General features: G+C 49.7%; 1 protein-coding gene across 11 annotated transcripts in view; it reads left to right on the top strand.

Annotated features, from left to right (window-relative positions):
• tenm2a (teneurin transmembrane protein 2a) overlaps positions 1–20,553 on the top strand; it is a 168,250-nt gene that overhangs the window by 109,309 nt on the left and 38,388 nt on the right. For 8 of the 11 annotated variants that reach the window (XM_055512570.1, XM_055512569.1, XM_055512566.1 and 5 more), the window contains 3 exons: positions 6,561–6,767; positions 14,187–14,418; positions 20,071–20,309. In XM_055512570.1, the coding sequence (XP_055368545.1) occupies positions 6,561–6,767; positions 14,187–14,418; positions 20,071–20,309 (678 nt within the window). The remainder of the gene's footprint in view (positions 1–6,560; positions 6,768–14,186; positions 14,419–20,070; positions 20,310–20,553) is intronic. The other 3 variants (XM_055512572.1, XM_029164485.3, XM_029164489.3) reach the window with 1 other exon arrangement.

Raw genomic sequence — 20,553 nt, 5'->3', positions numbered from 1 at the left:
ACGCGCGTCTGCGTGTGCGTCTGCGTCTGCGCAGTCGCGTGTTTTCCAGGGCGTTCGACATGAGCAATTCCGTATGCATTGGATTCCTGATAGCTGTCATCTTGAGGGATGTCGAGTGACTTATTGTACAGTGGCCAATTTCATGCAACCGCATCTTAAAATGCAAAAACTGTTTGTGTTCTTCGCTACTGGAAATGAGGACATTTTCTGTCATTCGTGTGCTTGGGACAGGATTATACACACACTAGTTGGAACCGTCAAAGTGGAAACTTCAGGTGACACAGGTGTGAAGGGTTTATTTCCGCTCCTGTGACTCATTTACAGTAAGTGCTAATTAAGGAAGAGTGAATTAAGCTTCTCTTTCTGGCAAATCTGCTCCTTTATTTTTCCAAATCCTTGCTTTGAGCTTCGTGAAGAACACTTCCACTGCTCACTGTAAATTTTAATAAGTAAACATTAACTCGCATCTTCTGTGAAATCCTTTCACGGGTCGTATTAGCGACACGCTACCTGCATCTCGCCGCTGCTTCTCGTGTCTGTGAACTTCCTGTGATGGATGCAGCGGATGGGGGGAAGAGGTTCTTTCTAAAATGGTACCCTGCTGTTTTGTGCGCTGCATTATCTAAAAAGCCTCCCGCGGTCGGGAGAGCAAGCGGATTCAACGTCCTCCAAAAAATCTGAGGTCCTTTCAAAGCAGTGAGCAGGTTTTCTGTTGTTCTGTCCGCGTCTAAGTGCCAAGACAAGAGCTCGGCCGTATGTCACACTCAGCCTTTAACTTCTCCCAAGGGAGCAAACGACGTGCAGCACAAACGTCCCGTCCAACTATGTGAAGCACTTATTTTTATTTGCCGAAACGCTTTAATGTATTCAGAGATTGTTCAGTTACTGTCACAGTATTTTACAATTTGAATAATCAATTTGGAAATAATTGGGAAGCGTTTTTTTCAAGTTCCAGCTTTTATTCTTTGGCAAGAAATGACTTCAGTTTGTTGAATTCCTTTTATAGCGTTTGCTACTTATAGCATATATTAAAATCTTGGTGCTGTTTTATTCATATTTTATTGTGTTTTGTGCCCTAAAACTTGGAGACAAGACATTTTTGCACGCACACATACATACATACACACACACACACACACACACACAAGGAGGTATTTTCCCCTTTGTAGATTTTTTCCTTTCAACCATTACAGAGCATGTTCAGAGGTAATGGAAGGCTGATAATGTGGGTTTCTGTCTTTGCACTTGGGGTCGAGGGTTTACGTGTTTTCACATGCACATGTTTGTGTGTGTTTGTGTGTGTGAGCACACTGTGCGTATTCATGCCTTGCACGTGTGTTTGCATTTATGTGGAAAGAGGAGGCCATTTATTTTGATTGTTTTCAATGTGGGTCCGCTGCATGGAATCTATAACAATACCATCAATCCACAGCAGCAGCAACAACATGGATGTAATTTATATGGTAATGTAGCCTCCACGCTTGTCCCGAGTTACACAGTGGACATCTCCGGCAGTGGACAGCGTAGGTGAGCTGAAGCATCCTAATGCTATGTATAGCCACGGACACACACGCCCACGCACTCGCACTTCCCAGCAACAGGGAGGCATGTTTCAATTAGCGGTTCAGAGACATCCTGGGCCACGTTTGAGCGTCTGGCTCAAAAGGTCGAGTGTTTTACTCTGTGTCAGCCTGAGTCTGCCTCCGTCTCGTCTCCTCTCCAAATGAAAAAAACAAAAGCCACTTGAGCGAGCGGCGACTTCCTGAGCCTGAGACTTCCTTCTCGGTTAGAATTCAAGCCGTGGGTCCGTTTTCCGCTTCGCTCGTGAAACGTGAAGTCATGACTCTCGGAGGAGTTCTGCTGTTTGTCTCTCTAGTATGTGAATATGGGACTCATCTCAATCATTCCTGTGTTATGTGAAGGCCAAGAGACAGGTAAGATGAAGATGATCAGCTCATCAGGACCCTGTTACTTTAGCGTGGCCTCCTGCATTTATAGCTGGCAACGCTTTAAATCTGTCATTGAATAGATGCAAATAAAATAACTCTTTTGAGGTTTTGTGCTTTTCACCATTTCACAGTATTTACACTTATTTAACTACTGCGTGCACCTTTTCTGAGGACGTTCGTTTCAAATGGTACACTTTGCTCATAACCTGCTATGCGGATAGAATTTTCTAATGTTAATAATTCAGTAATTTGAAGGTTGACAGTTGCATTATTTTTCTAGGAATCAAGGAATTTCTAATATTTAAAACCAGAGCGTAAAAACACAAATATAGTCAAATTAGGTTAATGTACTAATTTACTACAGGTAGGTTGAATAGCTTAAAGCAAAGCATTTGAAGTAGCTAGTGAACATAACTAATGGTGGAGATAAGCTGCACGTGACACTCACATGCTCTCCTCATATCCAGCCCCGAGGCCTGTGCAGCCTGACCTGTGCGTGTGTGTGGGGCAATCTGCCTGTTTGTGAAGACGGCCTCCGTAGCCGAGCAGCCATGTAGGTGGGCTGTAAAGCTGGAGGCCAGAGAACGGCCCAGACGCTCTGTTACACATCAAAGGCAGAGCCGGCGATACCGTCGTCTCTTCAGGCGGCGAAGGCCCAACTTTATTAATTAAAGCGCGTCTGCTGAGTCGTCCTCTCGTCGCTCCCTTCAAGCTTCACCCGTTCCGTCGCTCCTTTTCTGAGGTGGCGCTTGACTATGAAAAGGAAGGTTGGGGGGGGGCGAGCTCAGACCTTACATCCATGCATCCAGCATACAGGTGTGCATCCTTCCACAATAAAGCGCGACTGGGAGGAAGGAGGAGGCGAAGATTGGAGCGAAACGAGGGAGGAGGAGACAGGCGTTACTGTATAGATAAATAGAGAAAAGGGCCCATTGTGTCAGCAGCTGTCATGGCTAAATAGCCCTCGGATCACTGTCAGACATTATCACATGCACACAAACACACATATATGTGCATACTTATACACACAGGCACGCGCTGACTGACAGCTCCCCCTCAGTCCAGCATCTGTGCTGACAGCAGCCGTGGTAATGAGTCTCCGCGTGTGCCAGCATGGGTGTGTCGCCGCTCCTTCCTCCCTCTTCCACCCGCGCCGCTCCTTCGATCGTCCCACGTCCTCCCCGCTCCCGCCGTTCCCTCCGTCTAAGTTACGGGAGCGGCCGTGGTTCCAACAGAAGAGCCCGTTGAGCGACTGATCGAGAGCAACGGCCACGTGTGAAGTTTACTGTACACGCGTTTGTGTTTCTCCTCCGCCGTCCAGGTGTGATGTGTTTTTTTTTGTTTTTTTTTGCCACGTAGAGGTGTGGGGGGGAGAGGGATGAAAGAGGAGTGGGATGATGAGATGATGAATGGCTCTCGTTAGAGGGGTAATTTGTCTCTTCTTGTCTGACTGGGCTCCAGCTGTCGCCTCGTCCCGCGCTCCGCTCCGCTCTCCTCGGCCCGCCGCTCCTCACCTCAGCCAGATGGGGGAGGGCGGGGGAGGCGGGGGGGGGGGGCGGACGGAAATGGAGGCAAGGACGAGGAGGAGGAGCACGTGGCGGGGGATGAAGAGCACAGCAACAGGCACCTGTGTGACTCAGACCATAATCGCGCCCTGGTCCGGAACTCAAACGTCCGGAGACGCCTAAAAGCCTCACGGCCGCGTTCGTGCGCTGCCTCCGCGCCTCGTCCGCACGATGCACCCACTTTTCACACCAATCAACACTTGTGCGAGACGTCCGCGTGGAGAGAGAGAGAGAGAGAGAGAGCGGGGGGACTGAGGGATGTATACAGATGGCCGGGGAGGCGGCTGAAGGATGGCACGGGCCGAATCGTCAAGAGAAGCACGTGAGCTCGCTGCCAAGTCTTTGTTCTAATAACACAAAGCAATTTCAACTGACCTTTCTGGAAATGTAGCGGGCAGAAATGACTGAGTTAAGGATGCCCCACAGCTTAATTGCTTGGGAGATTAAAGTTCCCTTAATTGCTTTTGGCCAACTAGTGTAATTTTTCCTTTTTTGTAATTAAAGTGATTTAAAATATTAATAAGTGCTCTCGCATACACAAACCGGACCGTGAGCGGGGTGACACACACACACACACACACACGAATGCATACACTCGCTACAATAATGCAACAGCTGCAAAACAATCTTGTGTGCGAAGGTTTTTCATTGCCTGCTGTCGATCGCCTTATTATTAAAGGTCTTGATAATATGCTAATATCCAAATCCATCCTCGCTGTCAATTAAGGTGAGCGATCGATTCACTTAGATCAGTCAGTGTTCTCTTTTTTTTTCTTGTGTGTCCTCCTGTACCTCCTCCTTCCTATCCATCCTTCCCCTCTTATTGCCTCCTCCTTTCCTTCTGTCATTCGTCCCCATTTTTTATTATTGGCACTAAATTTTGTCAGCTCAGGGTTTCTGGACGGTCTCATCTTCTCTGCTCATCTGCTCCCTTCATTTATTTCGCTCGGTCTCTCTCTCTCCATTCCCCAAGTCACCCCCCATGACCTCGTTGTCTCTCCCCAGTCTCCGTCTGCATCTCGTCTCCTCCATCCTGCCAGACGCGGTGTTTGCTTTGCCACTGTTTATCCATTTTTCTGTGTTTGCTCTGATGAGATTGACCAGACACACACACACACACACACACACACACACACACACACACACACACACACATACCTAAACAGAAGACAAGGCTGGCATCTCTCTGGGGTGTAGTTAACGTTGGGGCTGTGGATCGATCTTAGCTCTGGTTTCCATGACGCAAAGCTCTAAGCTGAAGCCGTTTGGACAGCAGGAAGGAGGCATCACTCTGCCAGCCACAGCGGTGGCATCTAAACTGCCCCGCGCATTCTCCTTGATTAATGGCCTTCATTTTCAGACAGCACGCACAGCCTGGGCAGCTAACAAATACGTCCACCACTTTGGCTCTTAAATGATACCTACATTGACCCCCCCCCCCTTTGTCCAGGTACTGTTTCCCTGATGCAAGCAATATCACACCATCACCTAAGAAAAAGTCCCTCATCTATCATGGCCTTTACACATTTTGATTTCTATCAATACCCAGTGATGGGAAGATGAATGCTGTCAAATTACAATCACACCACATCTGTATTCCTAAGAAAAGGAAGGGAAGAAGGAAAATAGTATAATGACGACCGTTCGGCTATCTCCTCATTTTCTCTCTTTTCAAGTCCTTCAAGGCTCCTCTTTTATAGCGTTCCTCGGTCCCTTCCTGGATTGGTTCTGCCCGAATGAAAGAAGTCTCAGCCCGCTGAAATCCTGGCCATTATTCCGTCGCCCGTTTTTCTTTAGGAAAATTTTCAGCGGCGAAAGAATGTTGAATTGTTGAAGTTTATGAAAACTAAGGGCAAACCAGCCTCTTTTGTTTTTTTTCTTCTCCGCCGCCGCCGTGCGTTTTAACCTTGGGAGATGAAAGACAAAAACGTGACTGAGTGATAGGGAAAAGGAGAAAAAAAGCCTTATTTGTAAAGCTGTCAAACGAAAACACCCTGACGCCCGCGGCCGTCATTTTGACTGAGGAATCAGGAGAAAATAAGTGATTATCAGCGCGTCGGAGCGTCTTTGCTCCACTCTCTAATTAGTAGTTGTAATAACCTGAGTCCTTTGGTGAATTGGCTGGACTCAGTGGCCTCATTCTTACCATATTGTTGATTGATTGAGCGGCAAATATGGCAGATATAATTATTCTATATTTTGAGCCGTCTCTAAATAGAATTTATTAGATTTGTCTTTGTCCTTGATTCCAAACCTTTGGAGAGTATAGCGAATTCTCTCCATCCCGCTCTTCCCTCTCTGGTGAATGGGACAGCCTGATTGTGTCCACGCATCCCATGGCTCCGACTATTTAAAGACTTGGCTGTTAACTTTCTTTTGTCTTACCCATGTAGAGGACAATTGTGCAATGGATGTAGGTCCATGTGAAAATGCTTTTGGTTCCAAGCGAATTTGAAAGACAAAATCATTTTATTGGATAAAATGTGAAATTTATTAAATTTCTGTGTTCTGCTACATTTTGTCGTTTAGCATTAGCTTGAGTTTGCTTGCAGAAATCTTGTTGGCTTTCCTATGTACCTTGGTGCCGTGGCAACTGGCTTCAGCCGTTGCCATGAGAACGTAAATCTTTGAATTTACTCCATCACACGATGACATATGTGAACGGCGTGTGTGAATCTGTTCCCTCCGTGTTTGTGTCCAAGCTGCTGTTGCCGGCGTAGGTTTCTGCTCTGTTACATTGCTGCTACCAGGGGTCTGTTCCAAGGAGTGACTGGATAGTGTTGAGCACAACATACAGCAGATCTTCAAGACATCATGCAGATGCTTGGTTGACATGCGAATCACACTAAAACATTTCTGTCCTGAAGTGATATCTTCTAATTCTAACTATTTGCAAATGTAATTCTTGTGCTTTGGGTGAATGGACCGTTTTGATTTGTTCAACTTGGCGCAGGCCTCCGTCTCACTGTCAGTCATTGCCATTTGTTGTGTCTAACACCTCCTCCTCCCTCCTTTTCTCCCCCCTCTCTCTCCCTCTGCGCTCCAGGTCGTCCGCTCCCTCCAACCTCCTCCTCTTCACTGCTCCCCCCATCCCTCCCCTCCTCCTCGTCCGCCCCACACCACCCATCCCCTGGCCCGTCTCCACCCATCAGGGAGTGCCAGATGCCCCTGCTGGAGAAAAACTCCACTCACTCTCACCTGGAGGCGCACCCGGATGATTCATACTTGCTTCGGGCCCAGACCTCCTCCACTGGTAAGAGCGCGCTCCATTGATCCATCCTTTTATCCTTCATTCGTTTTATTTGTCCAGCAATATCCCATCCATCACCTGGGTCACTGCATTACCTCATCATGTGTCCATTTCCTGATGTGATTTAGTCGATGCTCAGTAATATGCCCAGCAATCATTTGCTTTAATCCGGTGTCACATCTTGTTCTTTTGGCCATTTTGTTCCTACTTTTGGGCATTCCTCTGAAGTCGGCATGTGTTTGGAGGACTGTCAATCAAGGCTAAGCAACAGCACCAATACTAAAATGAACAAACTGAATTACCATTAGACTTCAAAGGCGCATAATCAAGACGTGTCATAAAAGAAAACACTCTGTTGATAAAATTTTTTTTATTTTGCCCGCTTGAAAACAGACAAACAGTGACTTGTTAATGGATTAGGTTTTAAACGCAACGCTCCCACCTTTGTCACCTAAAGCAAGAAACAATGATGCAAGTGAACGCAAGCCTTACGCTGAGCTGAGCGCAGACTGGCTGCCAGCGAGTGGGCGTGTTTGTACTTATCTTTGCCTGCGACGATAACGGTCCAGATAGGAGAGTGAACTGTAAGGGGCCGATGAGGAGCGCATCAGTGCAACGGGGACCCGGCTGCAATCTTTCTCCTTCATCGTTGGACGCTCTCTCGTTGGCTGTTACGGGCCCCCGTGTGCTTATATCGGCAACTTGTCTCCTCCGGTGTGCAAACACACACACATGCGCGCACACACACATCTGCAGTGATGAGTTAATTCATCAGCATACACATTTATTCTGAACAATTATCTGCTGTGGGCCAACTCTCCCTCTCTCTCTCTCTCTCTCTCTCTCTCTCTCTCTCTTTCCCGTTCTTCCCCTGTTTCTCTATTCCTCTGTGCATCTACACTTGTAATCAGCAGATATATTTAGCAGAGGCCTGATGGGAGGGAGAAGGGGTGGGCAGAGAAGTCCTAATGTGATTTTTGGTGGAATACAATCTATTGTTAATGGCGTTAGGCTCTCCTTTGATCCAGTATAAATCTTCATTAGGGAAGGCCCGGGTCCCAGGTTCAAGAGCAACGTGATTAGGAGGCTTTTAAAATGACGTTACATCAGCCTTCTAATTGGTTTACTGTTTGCTGGGGCAACATCAATCATTAGCCCAGTAACCGCACAGCAAATAAATTCACTCTGCCACTGACACCCTAATGGCAGGCACTGGCAAAGAGGTAGAGTGAGGCCCTCAGGCACGCTCTCTCTTTCGCTCATTCTTGTTCACAGACGCCCACACTTTCTGTGTCGGGGGCTTCTTTTAGTGTCTGTTTGCACAGAGTCGGCGAGCGAAGGCAGACAAAACGAGGCGAGGAGGAAAAAAGGCACGACACAAAAACGGCCCAGAAGGAGGAAGAAGAGGCGCAAAGAGGCAAATGGGAGCACGGGTAGATGAAGGCAAAGTTTGACTTTTTGAAGTTGTTTAATGAGACAACTTGCATGGAGAAATCAAACGGAGACGTGGAGGGGAAAAAACACCCGAAGAGCACGAGCGAAAAGAGATGGAGGGAAAGCGCGTGGAAGGGAGACGGGGAGTCGCAGCGAGTCGAAGAGACGAAGAAGGGGAAATGTGGATTAAAAAGGCCACGCTGATGAGAGCTTTAAGGGTGAAAGGGAGATATTTGGATGGAGCGAGAACAACACAGAAATGAAATTGCAAATTGCCACATTTTCCCAGCCAGGACTGCTGATCTAATGGGTGCAGAGAGAGTCCTTGGCTTTGGGCGTCCATTAAAATCGACCTAAATGAGTTTTGAGTGGCAGTCTGGCACGGCGTAAACACAGCCTGGCATGAAGGGACTCACACGGGCAAATAAAACACCTATAAGCCACGAATGTTTGTGCCGGCGGAGCGCGGGCGCCTTGTGTGGTCGTGTAGCGAGTGGACGCTGGGCAGGAAATGAACCTTATCAAGCCAGGCAGAAAGTGACCACAGCGAGATAATCCTCGGAAGCGCGCGTGTGTGTGTGTGTGTGTGTGTGTGTGTGTGTGTGTGTGTGTGTGTGTGTGTGTGTGTGTGTGTGTGTGTGTGTGTGTGTGTGTGTGTGTGTGTGTTGCTGTAAAGTAGTCCACCATTACCAAAGCTAACAGGTGGACAGACATGACTTGCGTGCACAGTGAAGCATGACAGGTGAATGGGAACGGAACGCCGTTGCCGAGGATTGCCTGGGAATTGGGTCCGCGAGTGTTTATGTGGGAATACTGTCTGGCTCGGAGCACCTGTCTGGGAACGCTCCCCCCCCACCCACACCCCCCCAGAACACGGGGGAGAGCTGAGACAGCCAAACGGAGCATAGCAGATCGCTCCTGGAAAGAGCTAACGTTAGCTCTGTCTCTGGCCATTCATTATGCATGGGGGGATGCTAAGCTATTTATAGTCGGTGGCTCTAAAGTGGCTAGCTATCCGCTGCCAGGGAAGCCACCTCAAGTCACTGCTGAGGCAATGAATGTTTAATGGCTTTGTTGAAACAAATCTAGTGAAACAGAGGCACAACAAAGACACACTCGCTCCTCCTGCACTAATGTTGTGCTTCCTAATGGCGCTTATGTAAGGGTGACATTTGCAGAACAGTGGGATGATCTGAGCGTGTGTGTGTGTGTGTGTGTGTGTGTGTGTGTGTGTGTGTGTGTGTGTGTGTGTGTGTGTGTGTGTGTGTGTGTGTGTGTGTGTGTGCGTGTGTGCACCGTGTGGGTGAAATGCACACATGCATTTCTGCTGGAGACTGTTTGTTTTTGGCTGAATTTGATGACTCTTCTCTAGCGGATTATTGCCTCCTAATTAGACAGAGATGACTAGCCAAGGCAGAGGCGGTGTGTGTGTGTGTGTGTGTGTGTGTGTGTGTGTGTGTGTGTGTGTGTGTGTGTGTGTGTGTGTGTGTGTGTGTGTGTGTGTGGCTTTAACACACCTTTTCTGTTTATGTGTTTCCGGGTATGTTTGCGTTTAATGAAGCCCCTTTTTTTTCTCAGCGAGTGTTTGTGTGTCACTGCAACCAGCTTGACCTCGAGCTCTCCTTCCATTGTGCTCGGCTGAGCGCTGAGAAGAATGACAAATGAGGAGCCCGTGACATTCGGGAGCAGAGGACGCGTGGCGCGGCGGCTGGGAACATACCACCTTAAAACACGCAGAGCATGTCAATTAGCTCACGGAGAAGCCGCGCGGGGAGGAAGGAAGGATGACGGCGGGGCGGCGTGTGTAAAAGTAGCACGGGAGCAGTGGACACACAGGGCGTGAAATAAAGAGGTGGAGACACGGAGGGGAGAGAGAGGAAGGGCGAGTCAGAGGGTGGGAGCGAGTGGGATGATTGCTTGGGAACTGCTGAATGGGCATTTTTGCCCTAGACACACATACACACACTACACATGCAAGCACGTCCTGCCCTGTGACCTTTCAATAAACAGTTTACACATCAAGGGTGCAAAACAAACTGCCTTACACACACACACACACACACACACACACACACACACACACACACACAGCCCGTCTCTTAGTGTGCTTTACAGGGGCCACAGGTTCGCAGACAGGCTCCTCTCCTGAATGAGGCTTCTATGAATCAGTGAGAATAATGAACTTGCAGGGATTAGCTGGATCCAAATGTAGCGGCTCACAGCCACCCCCCCCCACACACACACACACACCAGCACCAGCACTCTCCGCTCGCAGGGGACCTCGGACCGAATAAACTGGGTCAGGCTTCTGCTGCAGTCAGAAGGACTTTGAGCTCCTCCACAAACAGAAGTGTTTGTGAAAACCAGACGGGGCCATCGAGAAAATCCGTACATGATCGCTGTTTATTCGCGCTGAGAGGAAAAAAAAACCCCAGGAAAGATAAAGTAGAGGAGTAAAGTGTGATCTGCTTGGCTGCTCCCTAATTGCTGTGTTTCCTCGCCACATGTTTTGCTTTTTATCAGACCGGCTTCCTGGTAAAACGCTTGTTCCTATTAGCCTACCTGCGGGTTGTACTTCAGCAGCCGGACAATTCATCTAACAAAGTCTTCTGTCTTAATTTATTGGCCCCATTTACCTCCGGTGTGCTCGTTTCCGCGCACCGCCTCTGTTCCAGTTAGTCGGATTTGTGTTTCTGTGGCCGGAACGCCTGTTTTTTCTCCTCCCTCGCTCCTTTAGACCTTGTGCCGTGGCCTCGTGTCACAGCAGACCTCGCTCCTCGCTGCGTTTGTACTTGCTCTTGTTCTCTGAGGGTTCTTTTTATGGATTTGAAGTATACATGAGAATGAATTTCTTTGACACCACTCTCCTGCGTCGCAGCACAAAAAAAGAAAGTAATTTGTCTCTGATCATAAATATTTTGCAGCTTGTCTAGAGAGACTTTTTGAACTTCTGCTAAAGGCTGTGTGACTTCTGGAAGTATGAAAGTTATTTCGTTTTTCTACTTCTTTTTTGTGCACCTTTGTGTTTCTGCAATAACAGGTATGAACATTCACAATGAGTCTTTTTTTTGGCACTTTATTCTCAAAATATTTATTCAGTGAGGAATGAAAGAAATGTCGATCATGTGAAAACTCAGTACAGTTAAGCTTGACAGTACATGACAATGCTTTCGGGGCCAGAAATCTATAAGAGAGTAAATGCTCGGAATTACAGGCACTACTTTTCTCAGAATTTACATTTTTCCCACATCATCTTGTGATATGTAACAGAATTGTCTGCGAAATGATACATAATAGGATCTTTTCTTTTTTTTTTAACGGGAAATGAAAAATCTGTATTACAGTATGGAGCAGATGTGGATCCCTACCACAGTGTGACATACAGCAATTTAGCCCTTACAGATGCAGAGTGAGCATCTCAGAGTGTGAGTAGATGAATGGGCAGTGGTGAGAAATTGACACTTTAAAGCTTTAAAGGCCAGAGTTGCCTTCTTTTACAACACAAATTTTCCATTTTGTGCACAATCTCACCTTCTTGCAGTGGGTTTGGTAAAAGTGTGCAATGACAAACGGCCTCCCGTGTGATCGTCCACCTTCGCCGCCTTCACGCGTGGACTCAGCCGCTCGTGCGGCTGTTGCTGCTGTCACACTGTAATTACTACAACCGCTAGAGGTTGCCTAATTACTGTATGAGACGCACCGATGATGTGCACTTTCTGGTCCACTGGTAGGTGCAGTTTGCCCCTGCTCGGGCGTAATTATGAGCATGATAACAGCTGATAACCATTTAATGGGCCGATAACGCGTGAAACCGCTGGAAATGCCCACAAACGTGAAGTGAATCACACACACAAACACACACACACACACACACACACACACACACACACACACACACACACACACACACACACACACAGCAGAAAAGCACATATTCATCTTTCACACAAGGTGTTCCATATATTATTTATCTGGATTTGAATGAAAAAACTCCTCAATATTGATGCCAGCATAGCAGAAAAAAGGGTATTTTTGGGTTCACGCTACATGTGTGAACTCAAGCAAATCCTGTATCTTGCATTGCTGCTGTAAATAAGTTAGATACTAAAAGTATAGTAGCAGCAGGAAAGTCCAGTTTATTTCGGAAGCTCTTTTAACAAATAACTCAAAGTAAAAAAAAAAATAATAATAAAAATCCTCAAAAGAAAAATTAAAGACTTTTCGCGCACAATGCTGGAGATGTGCATTTCCTCTGCACACGTCTGCGTCAGCGCACGCCTGCACGTGTGTCTCTTCCTCCCGGGACCATTGTTGCATGTGCAAACAGATGTTTTGTGACTCTCCCACGCAGAAGAGCTCGGCCCCCTCCACCGTCCTCCCCTCCTCTGCCTTCGCCGGCATCTGTTTCTTCGGGGGCCGCGTGGGTGACACCTGCGTCCCGGTGGCGGCGCCGAGGAACCGGGTCACCTTCCGAGCCGGCTGCCGCTTCAGCTTCAGCTGCACGCGGGCCGCACCCAACACTCATCCAGGGATGAAGGAAGGGAGATAGAGGAATGATTAGCTACCAGGCGAGAGGATGTGACGCTATAAATACACTTCATCCCTGGATTTCTGTCCCAGAGGCTCGGCCACGCGCAAACATGATCTATGTGCCCTCGTGTTTGCATATGTGTAAAGTTACATCCATGCCTCGCAGGGATCTCTCCACTCGACACATCCGCTTGTCTCCGGTTGCCTTCGTTTCATTTCATATTTCATATTAAGAGGAAATGACAAGTAGAGGAGGACAAGTGTGATGGCGCATCGTACAAAGCGGCTGCGCTTGTTGTTTTTCACCCCACGAGTACATGTGCATATGTGCGCTGACTCTCATTAGAGCAGAAGAAGGCAACGTGCAAAAGAAACACAAATTATTTTAACATATTCCACGCTCAGATGTGTAAAGCAAGGATGAAAGTGACGGAAAGCGGAAACTGTTTTAAGCGCGGGATTCGGAGCCACGTACACACAACCTCAGCGTCAACATTTCATCTCAGACGTGACGCGAGTGAAACGTGGACAGTTCTTTAAAGATGTGTCAGGGTTGTTGTTTTTTTTTTTTTGTTGTTGTTGCCGTTTTACTGAATGTGAGTATTTTTTGCTATGTTTTGATCAGCTGTTCTTGGAGCACATGAACCTGTCAAAGTAGAGAAGGATGCTAATGCACAAGATGCCATGCAAGCGCGCCGAGCTGTCCTATACTGTATCATATGGGGCGTATTGATTTTTGTGCACGGAGCCACACGCAAACACATTCAGACGGGCTGAAGACGGGCTCCAATCCCCACTGATTCATGCAGAGAGAGAGAGAGACACACACACACACACACACCGATAGAAAAGGTGATGTGTGAATGGGTGTTCTTGTCTGAGTCATCCGGGTTTGTTTTTCAGCTCTCTCACTCAACAGTCCATTAGCTCAGCGTTGGAAAGGGGCTGGTATTGGATTCTAGCTGACATGTTCCCCCAAGTCTGAGAGCGGGAGATGAGCGTGCATGCTGTGCTGAGTGCTCTAATATTGCTCACACACACAATTTCTCTTACTTGTGTAACCGAAAACGGAAAAGAAAGTGAAAGGGGAATGGGAGCGGAGGAGCGGGCTAAAAATAAGGCAGACGGGATGTGGGAAAATGTAAAGAAAATGTTCAAGTGAGGTTATTAAATGTCACGCGTGCGAAGTATTTAGCTGGAATTTCCCTTCGGAAGTAACTTTTTAAACGTCTGGGAATGTGACACAGACATGATTGCAGACAGAGAAGTGGCACATGATAGAAAGTTATTTGTTAGCTGAAGAGCTTTGCTTTTCTGGCACAGAAACCGGCACAAAATATCAAATCAAATCCTGCCCTACTTTTGGAATTTGTAGCATTTTGGAAGCGTTTGTATCTCGATTGCCTTCGCAGAAAAGTGTGTTGTTGAAGTTGTTCTCTGTTTTTTTTTTATTCCCAGGGCCAGCCAACCACCACAGCCAGTCCACGCTACGGCCCCCGCTGCCCCCGCCCCACAACCACCACACTGTATCCCACCAGTCTGCCAACAGCCTGAACAGGAACACCCTGAGGGGCGGCCGCAACCCCATCCACGCGCCCGCCCCGGGCACGGGCGACGGCCCGACCACCCCCGAGTCGGTGCAGCTGCAGGACAGCTGGGTCCTCAACAGCAACGTCCCCTTGGAAACCAGGTCAGAGGAAGCTCTACGGGCCCACAGGTCCACCCGGCGCTGGTGTCCGGGGCCGCTCACAGCGAGCGCGGCTGCGGTAATCGATAGCGCCGGAATGAAAGGTTGGCGCGGCTCCTGCGAGTGAAGCGCTTGCGCTGAGGAATGAAACGAGCGCTGAGCGAGATGTGACCCACATGCAGAGCTGTTCGCCGGCATAGTATTTGTCAGGTCCATGTACAGTATAGAAGCAGGCGCCATGGGTTGGAATGCGGACGGCGCTGTGGCAGCCTGTCAGCTTCCGGCGGGCTAAATGCAAATTAGCATGCCTGTTAGCTAGCGGTGATGCTCCAGTGTGGAAGGCCTGAGGCGTGAATGTCAGTGGAGAAGCGCACGCGTGACAGCTGCTCAGGCGTCTTCCGCTGCATGTTCGGGTTTCCAGTCCAACCCAGTACCCGGGCTTCGCGTACCAGCGCTCCCTGTCTCATCTCCGAGCAGCAACGGGCCGCCGCGCGTCAGCGCCATTACGCATTCGACCCCGAGTGAGCGAGTAGGAAACACAAACCATTTCACACGTCGTGCATGCGCTTCGGCCGGGACACAAAGAGCATTTATCGGGCAAACAGAGCATTCATGCAGGGTATTACTATTCATGAGGCCTTCGCTGAGAGGGGACGCCGGCCGCCCGCCCGCTCGCTCCGTGAACATTTACTCTGCAGTTGTGTTTCTCCTGCTGGGCGCCGGGGCCTCCACCTCTGATGGTCCCAGATACGCTCCCCAGAGTGCCGGCCCCGTGCAGTATTTATGAGGCCTGGCCATGTTTAATTCAGCCCCACTGATCTCAGGTCTGCGCTCGACCCGTGCACGGCGGCCATGCGGACGCACGGCGTCGAACAAGAACGTCCGCGGCTTTAAATAGCAGCTATTTCAAGTCGGTTGTTTGCTGATATAGCAGAGAAATATAAGCCAGGAGAAAAAAGAGGGGGGGTGGGGGGTGGAAAGGGAACAGTTTACGGTAGAGGAGGGACAGATAAAGATGGAGAGAGAGGGAGAGAAATGAAGCGAGGAGGTGATTGAAGGAGATTGTTTGGGGGAGTGTGTGTGAGAGGAGATAGAAAGGCAGACGGAGGGAGATTGGGGCCCATAGAACACGGATACATTTACCGGTGTGAGATAAATTACTATAGATGGCCGGTGCCAGTGTGTGTGTGTGTGTGTGTGTTGACCACGGAGCATAGAGAAATAATGCTTCTCCCCACGTGCGCACTGTTCATGCGTCGCGGCGTTTTGCAAAGAGGCCGGCTTCAATCTGTCTCTGTGATCTCAGGGACGGTCCTCGTGCCTCTGCGGGCCGCAGCCCGGAGGGGGTGGGGGGGGGGGTAACACTCAGAGGGTTGCAGCATCTCAATTTGTCTGCAAGAAGCATTGCAGGGAGGCACAGGGGGTACTACCCAGCGCAGGTTACTTTCAAATGCATTACACCGGGGACGGCTTGGAAGACGAAAGGGACCCGAGAGAATCACGCTGAGCCTCTAAACACTATTGTAATATTCATGTGAGAGCTGCATAATACCATGCAAGGTTTATTAATGATGCAATGCTGCATTCATACATTATATACAGTAAAGCTCTAATAATTTAATACAGTAGCACCACCCCAACCGACTGCACTTTTACTTGTTTCAGCACTTCATCGCAAACTAAGCAAACACCATACAAGTGAGTTTCTCCATATTTAATGTATGGAGAGGAGTGTGTTTGCTGGGAGAAGTCACACCCCATGTTTTTGGGTTGTCAGACCTGAGTAGGCGAGCGCGTTGACTCCCCCAGCTGGTGGGAGGGAGCAAACCGAGTGTTAACGAGCCAGCTGAGGTTGCCGCTGAATAACACGGAGCTGGCGTCGGCCTCGGTTGATGTTCAGATGTGCGTGGGCGGCGAAAAACACTGCGCCGTTGGAATTCTTGAAAGGAGACAAAGGGACACGCGGCGCTTCCCGCGCGGAGCCTCCTGTCCGGGTTCCAGCGGGAGCGGTGGCCACGAGACGCGAGGTGGGACACGGGTCCGACTGGTGATTATTAGCTAACTTCAGCCGGCGCTGCAGCTGTGGTCGACCCAGGGTTCGAGGTCAGTCCACCCGTGGGCTGGTTGAACCCGGTTCCGGCGCCACTCGTCACATCCCGCATGTTACAGTGTGAGAACTTCGTGTGCTGAGGTCTGGAGATATCTACCTCCACACGCCTGCTGCCACCTCTCATTTAAAAAGCACACTCTAACACTTGCCTCGATGCCTTGGACAAACATTATTTTAATACCTTCAGTGCACATCACTCAGCATCCAAAGGCCTGTCTTTTTCTCAAGGCAACGGTCGGACAACAAATGCCCGTTATGCCCCATCCATCTGCTGCTCGTAGCGTTCCTCCATTACGTGACGCCATCCTGAGCCTCCTCTTCCCTCCGAGCTCTTCGTTTCATCCTTCGATGTGATCGCTTCTCACCCCGTACCTCGAGCCCCTCTAATTGTTCCCTGCCTCTGATGATGATTCTGTGAGTGCTATCCTGAGCAATCACACGTTTGCAAGGGCTGCAAAAAAAATGACAAGTGTGTGTGCACATGCTTGTGAAACCGTGTGTGTGTGTGTATTTGTTCGCTCGAGGGAAATGCGAGCTTTGACTTCCTGCTAATTACCCAGCATGCTCTCTGTTCTGTGGTTAATTGTCCAGGTCCTCCTTTGTCTCAATGGGGAGCCCGGTTGGACAGGAGTGAAAACACAGTCCCCTCTCTCTCTCTCTCTCTCTCTCTCTCTCTCTCTCTCTCTCTCTCTCTCTCTCTCTCTAATCTATAGCTCTCATCTCCAAGCGCCGTCCTCCTCTTGTGTCACTTCGTTGCTCGGAGGATGCAAATGAAATGTGGGCCCGCACATGTGGGTCAGCCTCGAGAAAAGAAATCCCGCATATATTTTGATTGTTTGTGCGTGGGCGGCCGCCTTTTCGCCGAGTCTGGGCGAATGTGTGTCAGTGTGTGACTTAGCGCCTCCTTGTTCTGCATTTGTGTGGAGGCTTGACAGCAAGGTGGCGACGGTTGGACTGGGGAGGTGGGCTGCGCTGCTGCTGGCAGCTGAGGGGAGGAGGGGGGGGGTCTCTGTCAGCTCTCTCTAATTATGTGTGACGTTTCCACGCTGGACCACTGTCAAAGAATTTCACAACATTCAGACGCGGACACACTTAGGCGCAAACGCACACGCCAGCCTAATGATACAGAGCTGTGATTGCGGGCTGCCTGCGATGATAGAACCCCTTCATAGTCCTCTGCAACATAAATCAATGTCAATTACCTCCCCAGAGCGCATTAGACTCTTTCCAGGCCTGCTTGCAATTAGTGCGCCTCACAGACGGACTTCCATCGCACTTCTGTACGCAGACGCTCGACAAAAGGGGGGGAACGACAAAACCAACCCGGCCGCCTGCGTCCACGTACTGTACCAGCGCTGCAGATTACATGCATTGTGTCCCGTGGAATTCGAGACATTCGCCAAACCCCCCCCCCACCCTCCCGTTTTTACCGGGTTTGCTCGCATTGCGGGGATTTTAATTATTTCCGCCGGCCTCGGCGTCACGGTGCGTCAGCGGCTGCGTGACCTTGGCCCGTGAGCCTCAGCGCCGCGTCCCTGCGTCTGGGATGGCGTCGGTCTGTGCACGCATGCATGCATAATGAAACTGATGCCTGTGACACAGAGAAGCTGGTATTTTTAGACAATAACCCCGTGTTGCTTCTTCCTCGCGTGCCGCCTCCTCGTGCTCTTTCAGCCTCTGTCTGTCTAGAGTTCCCCCTTGCCTTCCTCCCGCTCTCCCTTTCTCCCGTTTTCCCTGTTGTCATGCAAACGTACCTGACAGGTAAAACGGGGGGGGGGGGGGGGGGGATAGCGATCCACCAGCGAGTCGTAGGGGAGGATGAGCGAGGGAGAGGGAGCTGAATGGCTGAATAATTGATAAAGAGTAGAGCAACGCTCCCAAACCAAATCTCTATGCTTGGAGCACATCACCTGTTTTTACCAAACGTCTTCAGACAAGCAGACACGTGTAGAGACACACTTTTTACGAAACGGCACCTATTAAAGGCATCGGCGGATGTGAGGCTAAGTGTCTTTGGGCTCTATTTCGAATAACGAGCAAATATCAGGAGCCGCTCCTGCAGCAGTGTGTCATCACTGATCCCACTATCCTAGTCTGACTAAAAGCGACAGCGGGCGCAGCACGCCGGTGCTCACAGACCTGTTTGTGTTACTCTAGTTGACGCACTAGAGATGAGTCACACGTCTTGGATTTAACTCCAATCCTGAGTCATGGATCTGGTGACTTTGGAGTCTCATTTGGGAAAGAGAGGATTCAGCCGTCACTTTAACACTAGTGACTCATGACTCTACTTGGACGGGAGCCTTTTTTCTGTGTAATACCATGAAAAGGTAGGAATACAGTTAGCTCCTTTCTAGTGTTGCTGTTCTAGCATAGTCTTGGGACTATCTGACTAACATTAACTTGGGCCCCTGGGCTCAAACCTGCCGGCTGTGTGGAGTTTTACTGTCTAATGAGAACCTGGCAACCTGTCGCCCCAACAACAGTGAGAATTAGCGTCCAAATGGTCCATAACGAGCTAAACAGTAGAGCTGATGGATGGAAAAGACAAACACTACTATGGTCACAGACTGCTTCATCCCAACTAAAAATAATCAAAACTACAAAAGATTGGAGGACAAAGCCTTTTAGACAGCCCCCCCCCCCCAGTGACCTTGGCTCTTCTCATGTGTCGCACCCACCTCCGGGCTTTCTTCACTCGCACCACCAGGACTCTGTGTACACACAGAGTGTGTGTTGCAAATCTAAATGTCACAAAGGTGCCTCTCGCTGTGTCCTTGAAAAGTTCCTTCAAGTGCGGCGTTTTGTTTCATGCTACGGCGACAACAGCGTTGTCTCCAGGCCAGATCGGAAAAGACACGGAGGAGGAGTGAATGAAGGGAGACACGATCAGAGGGAGGAAACGCTGATGTCCAGCACTTTACTGTAGCTCGCGGTATAGAGGTGTAGGAGAATGAAGGAGCGGCGAGGTGAGGAGAAATGAAAGCATGCGAAATGGGGAGCGGAGGGGAGGGAGGCGGGCGAGCGAAGGGGACGCATCGGGTGAGCAGGTGCAGCGATAGCAGAGGATAATGGGTAATATGAGTAAAGGGATGATGGTTCAAATCCCCCTTTCATCCCGTCTCTGAGCTCTGACCCTAACGGGGCGATGAGGACGGCAAAAGGGAGCGGCACTGATCCTCGGCAGCCTTTGAGAGCAGAGATGAGGTGCCTGGGGGTGAAGTAGGAGAATGGAGGGGTGTGGGGGGGTCAGGAAGTAGAGCAGGTGGACGTTAAAAAGAGACCCTGGACTGGAACGAGCCGAATCGGAGACACAATCAGTTCAAGGATGCTCAAGCCTATCAGACAGGAAGGGTTTATCAGACAGAGAAATTGGCCAGAAGCTTGCACATATGTGACCCCATCACCTGGACGCTGATTGGCTGGCAGATTGCTGTTTCCACTTCTAGCTTCCTGCACCGGCGCCACATCACGGGCTAATATAGCAATATGTTAGCTTACCTGCGGAATAACACCTCCTCTCCCCCGCGTGTCTTGTTTTCCAGGCACTTCTTGTTCAAGACGTCATCGGGAACCACCCCGCTCTTCAGCAGCTCCTCCCCCGGGTACCCCCTGACCTCAGGCACGGTGTACTCCCCGCCCCCCCGCCTGCTCCCCCGCAACACCTTCTCCCGCTCCGCCTTCAAACTAAAGAAGCCGTCCAAGTACTGCAGCTGGAAGTGCGCGGCGGTGACGGCCATCGCCGCCGCCGCCCTGCTGGCCGTGCTGCTGTCCTACTTCATCGGTAAGCTGACGCCAGCCGACCCGAGCCCCGGGGAGGACGACTTTCTCACTGTACTGTGCAGGATCCGGTTCGGCGGGGGCCTTGACTTCCACTCAGCGTCAGTAAACAGACAGTTAGGCGACAGGGAGGTACATAAAGTTGCAGCATACGGGGGCTGTTTCTGTGAGCAGGTATCAGTGAAGGCAGGAATGCTCACAGACCCAGCAGGGAGGAGGATGTTTTTTACTGATCTGAAGCCGTGGAG

Source organism: Betta splendens, chromosome 10 (assembly GCF_900634795.4).
Source record: "Betta splendens chromosome 10, fBetSpl5.4, whole genome shotgun sequence".
Classification (NCBI taxonomy): domain Eukaryota; kingdom Metazoa; phylum Chordata; class Actinopteri; order Anabantiformes; family Osphronemidae; genus Betta; species Betta splendens.
Note: the sequence above shows the minus strand (reverse complement) of the source record. Positions and strands in the feature narration are given on the sequence as shown.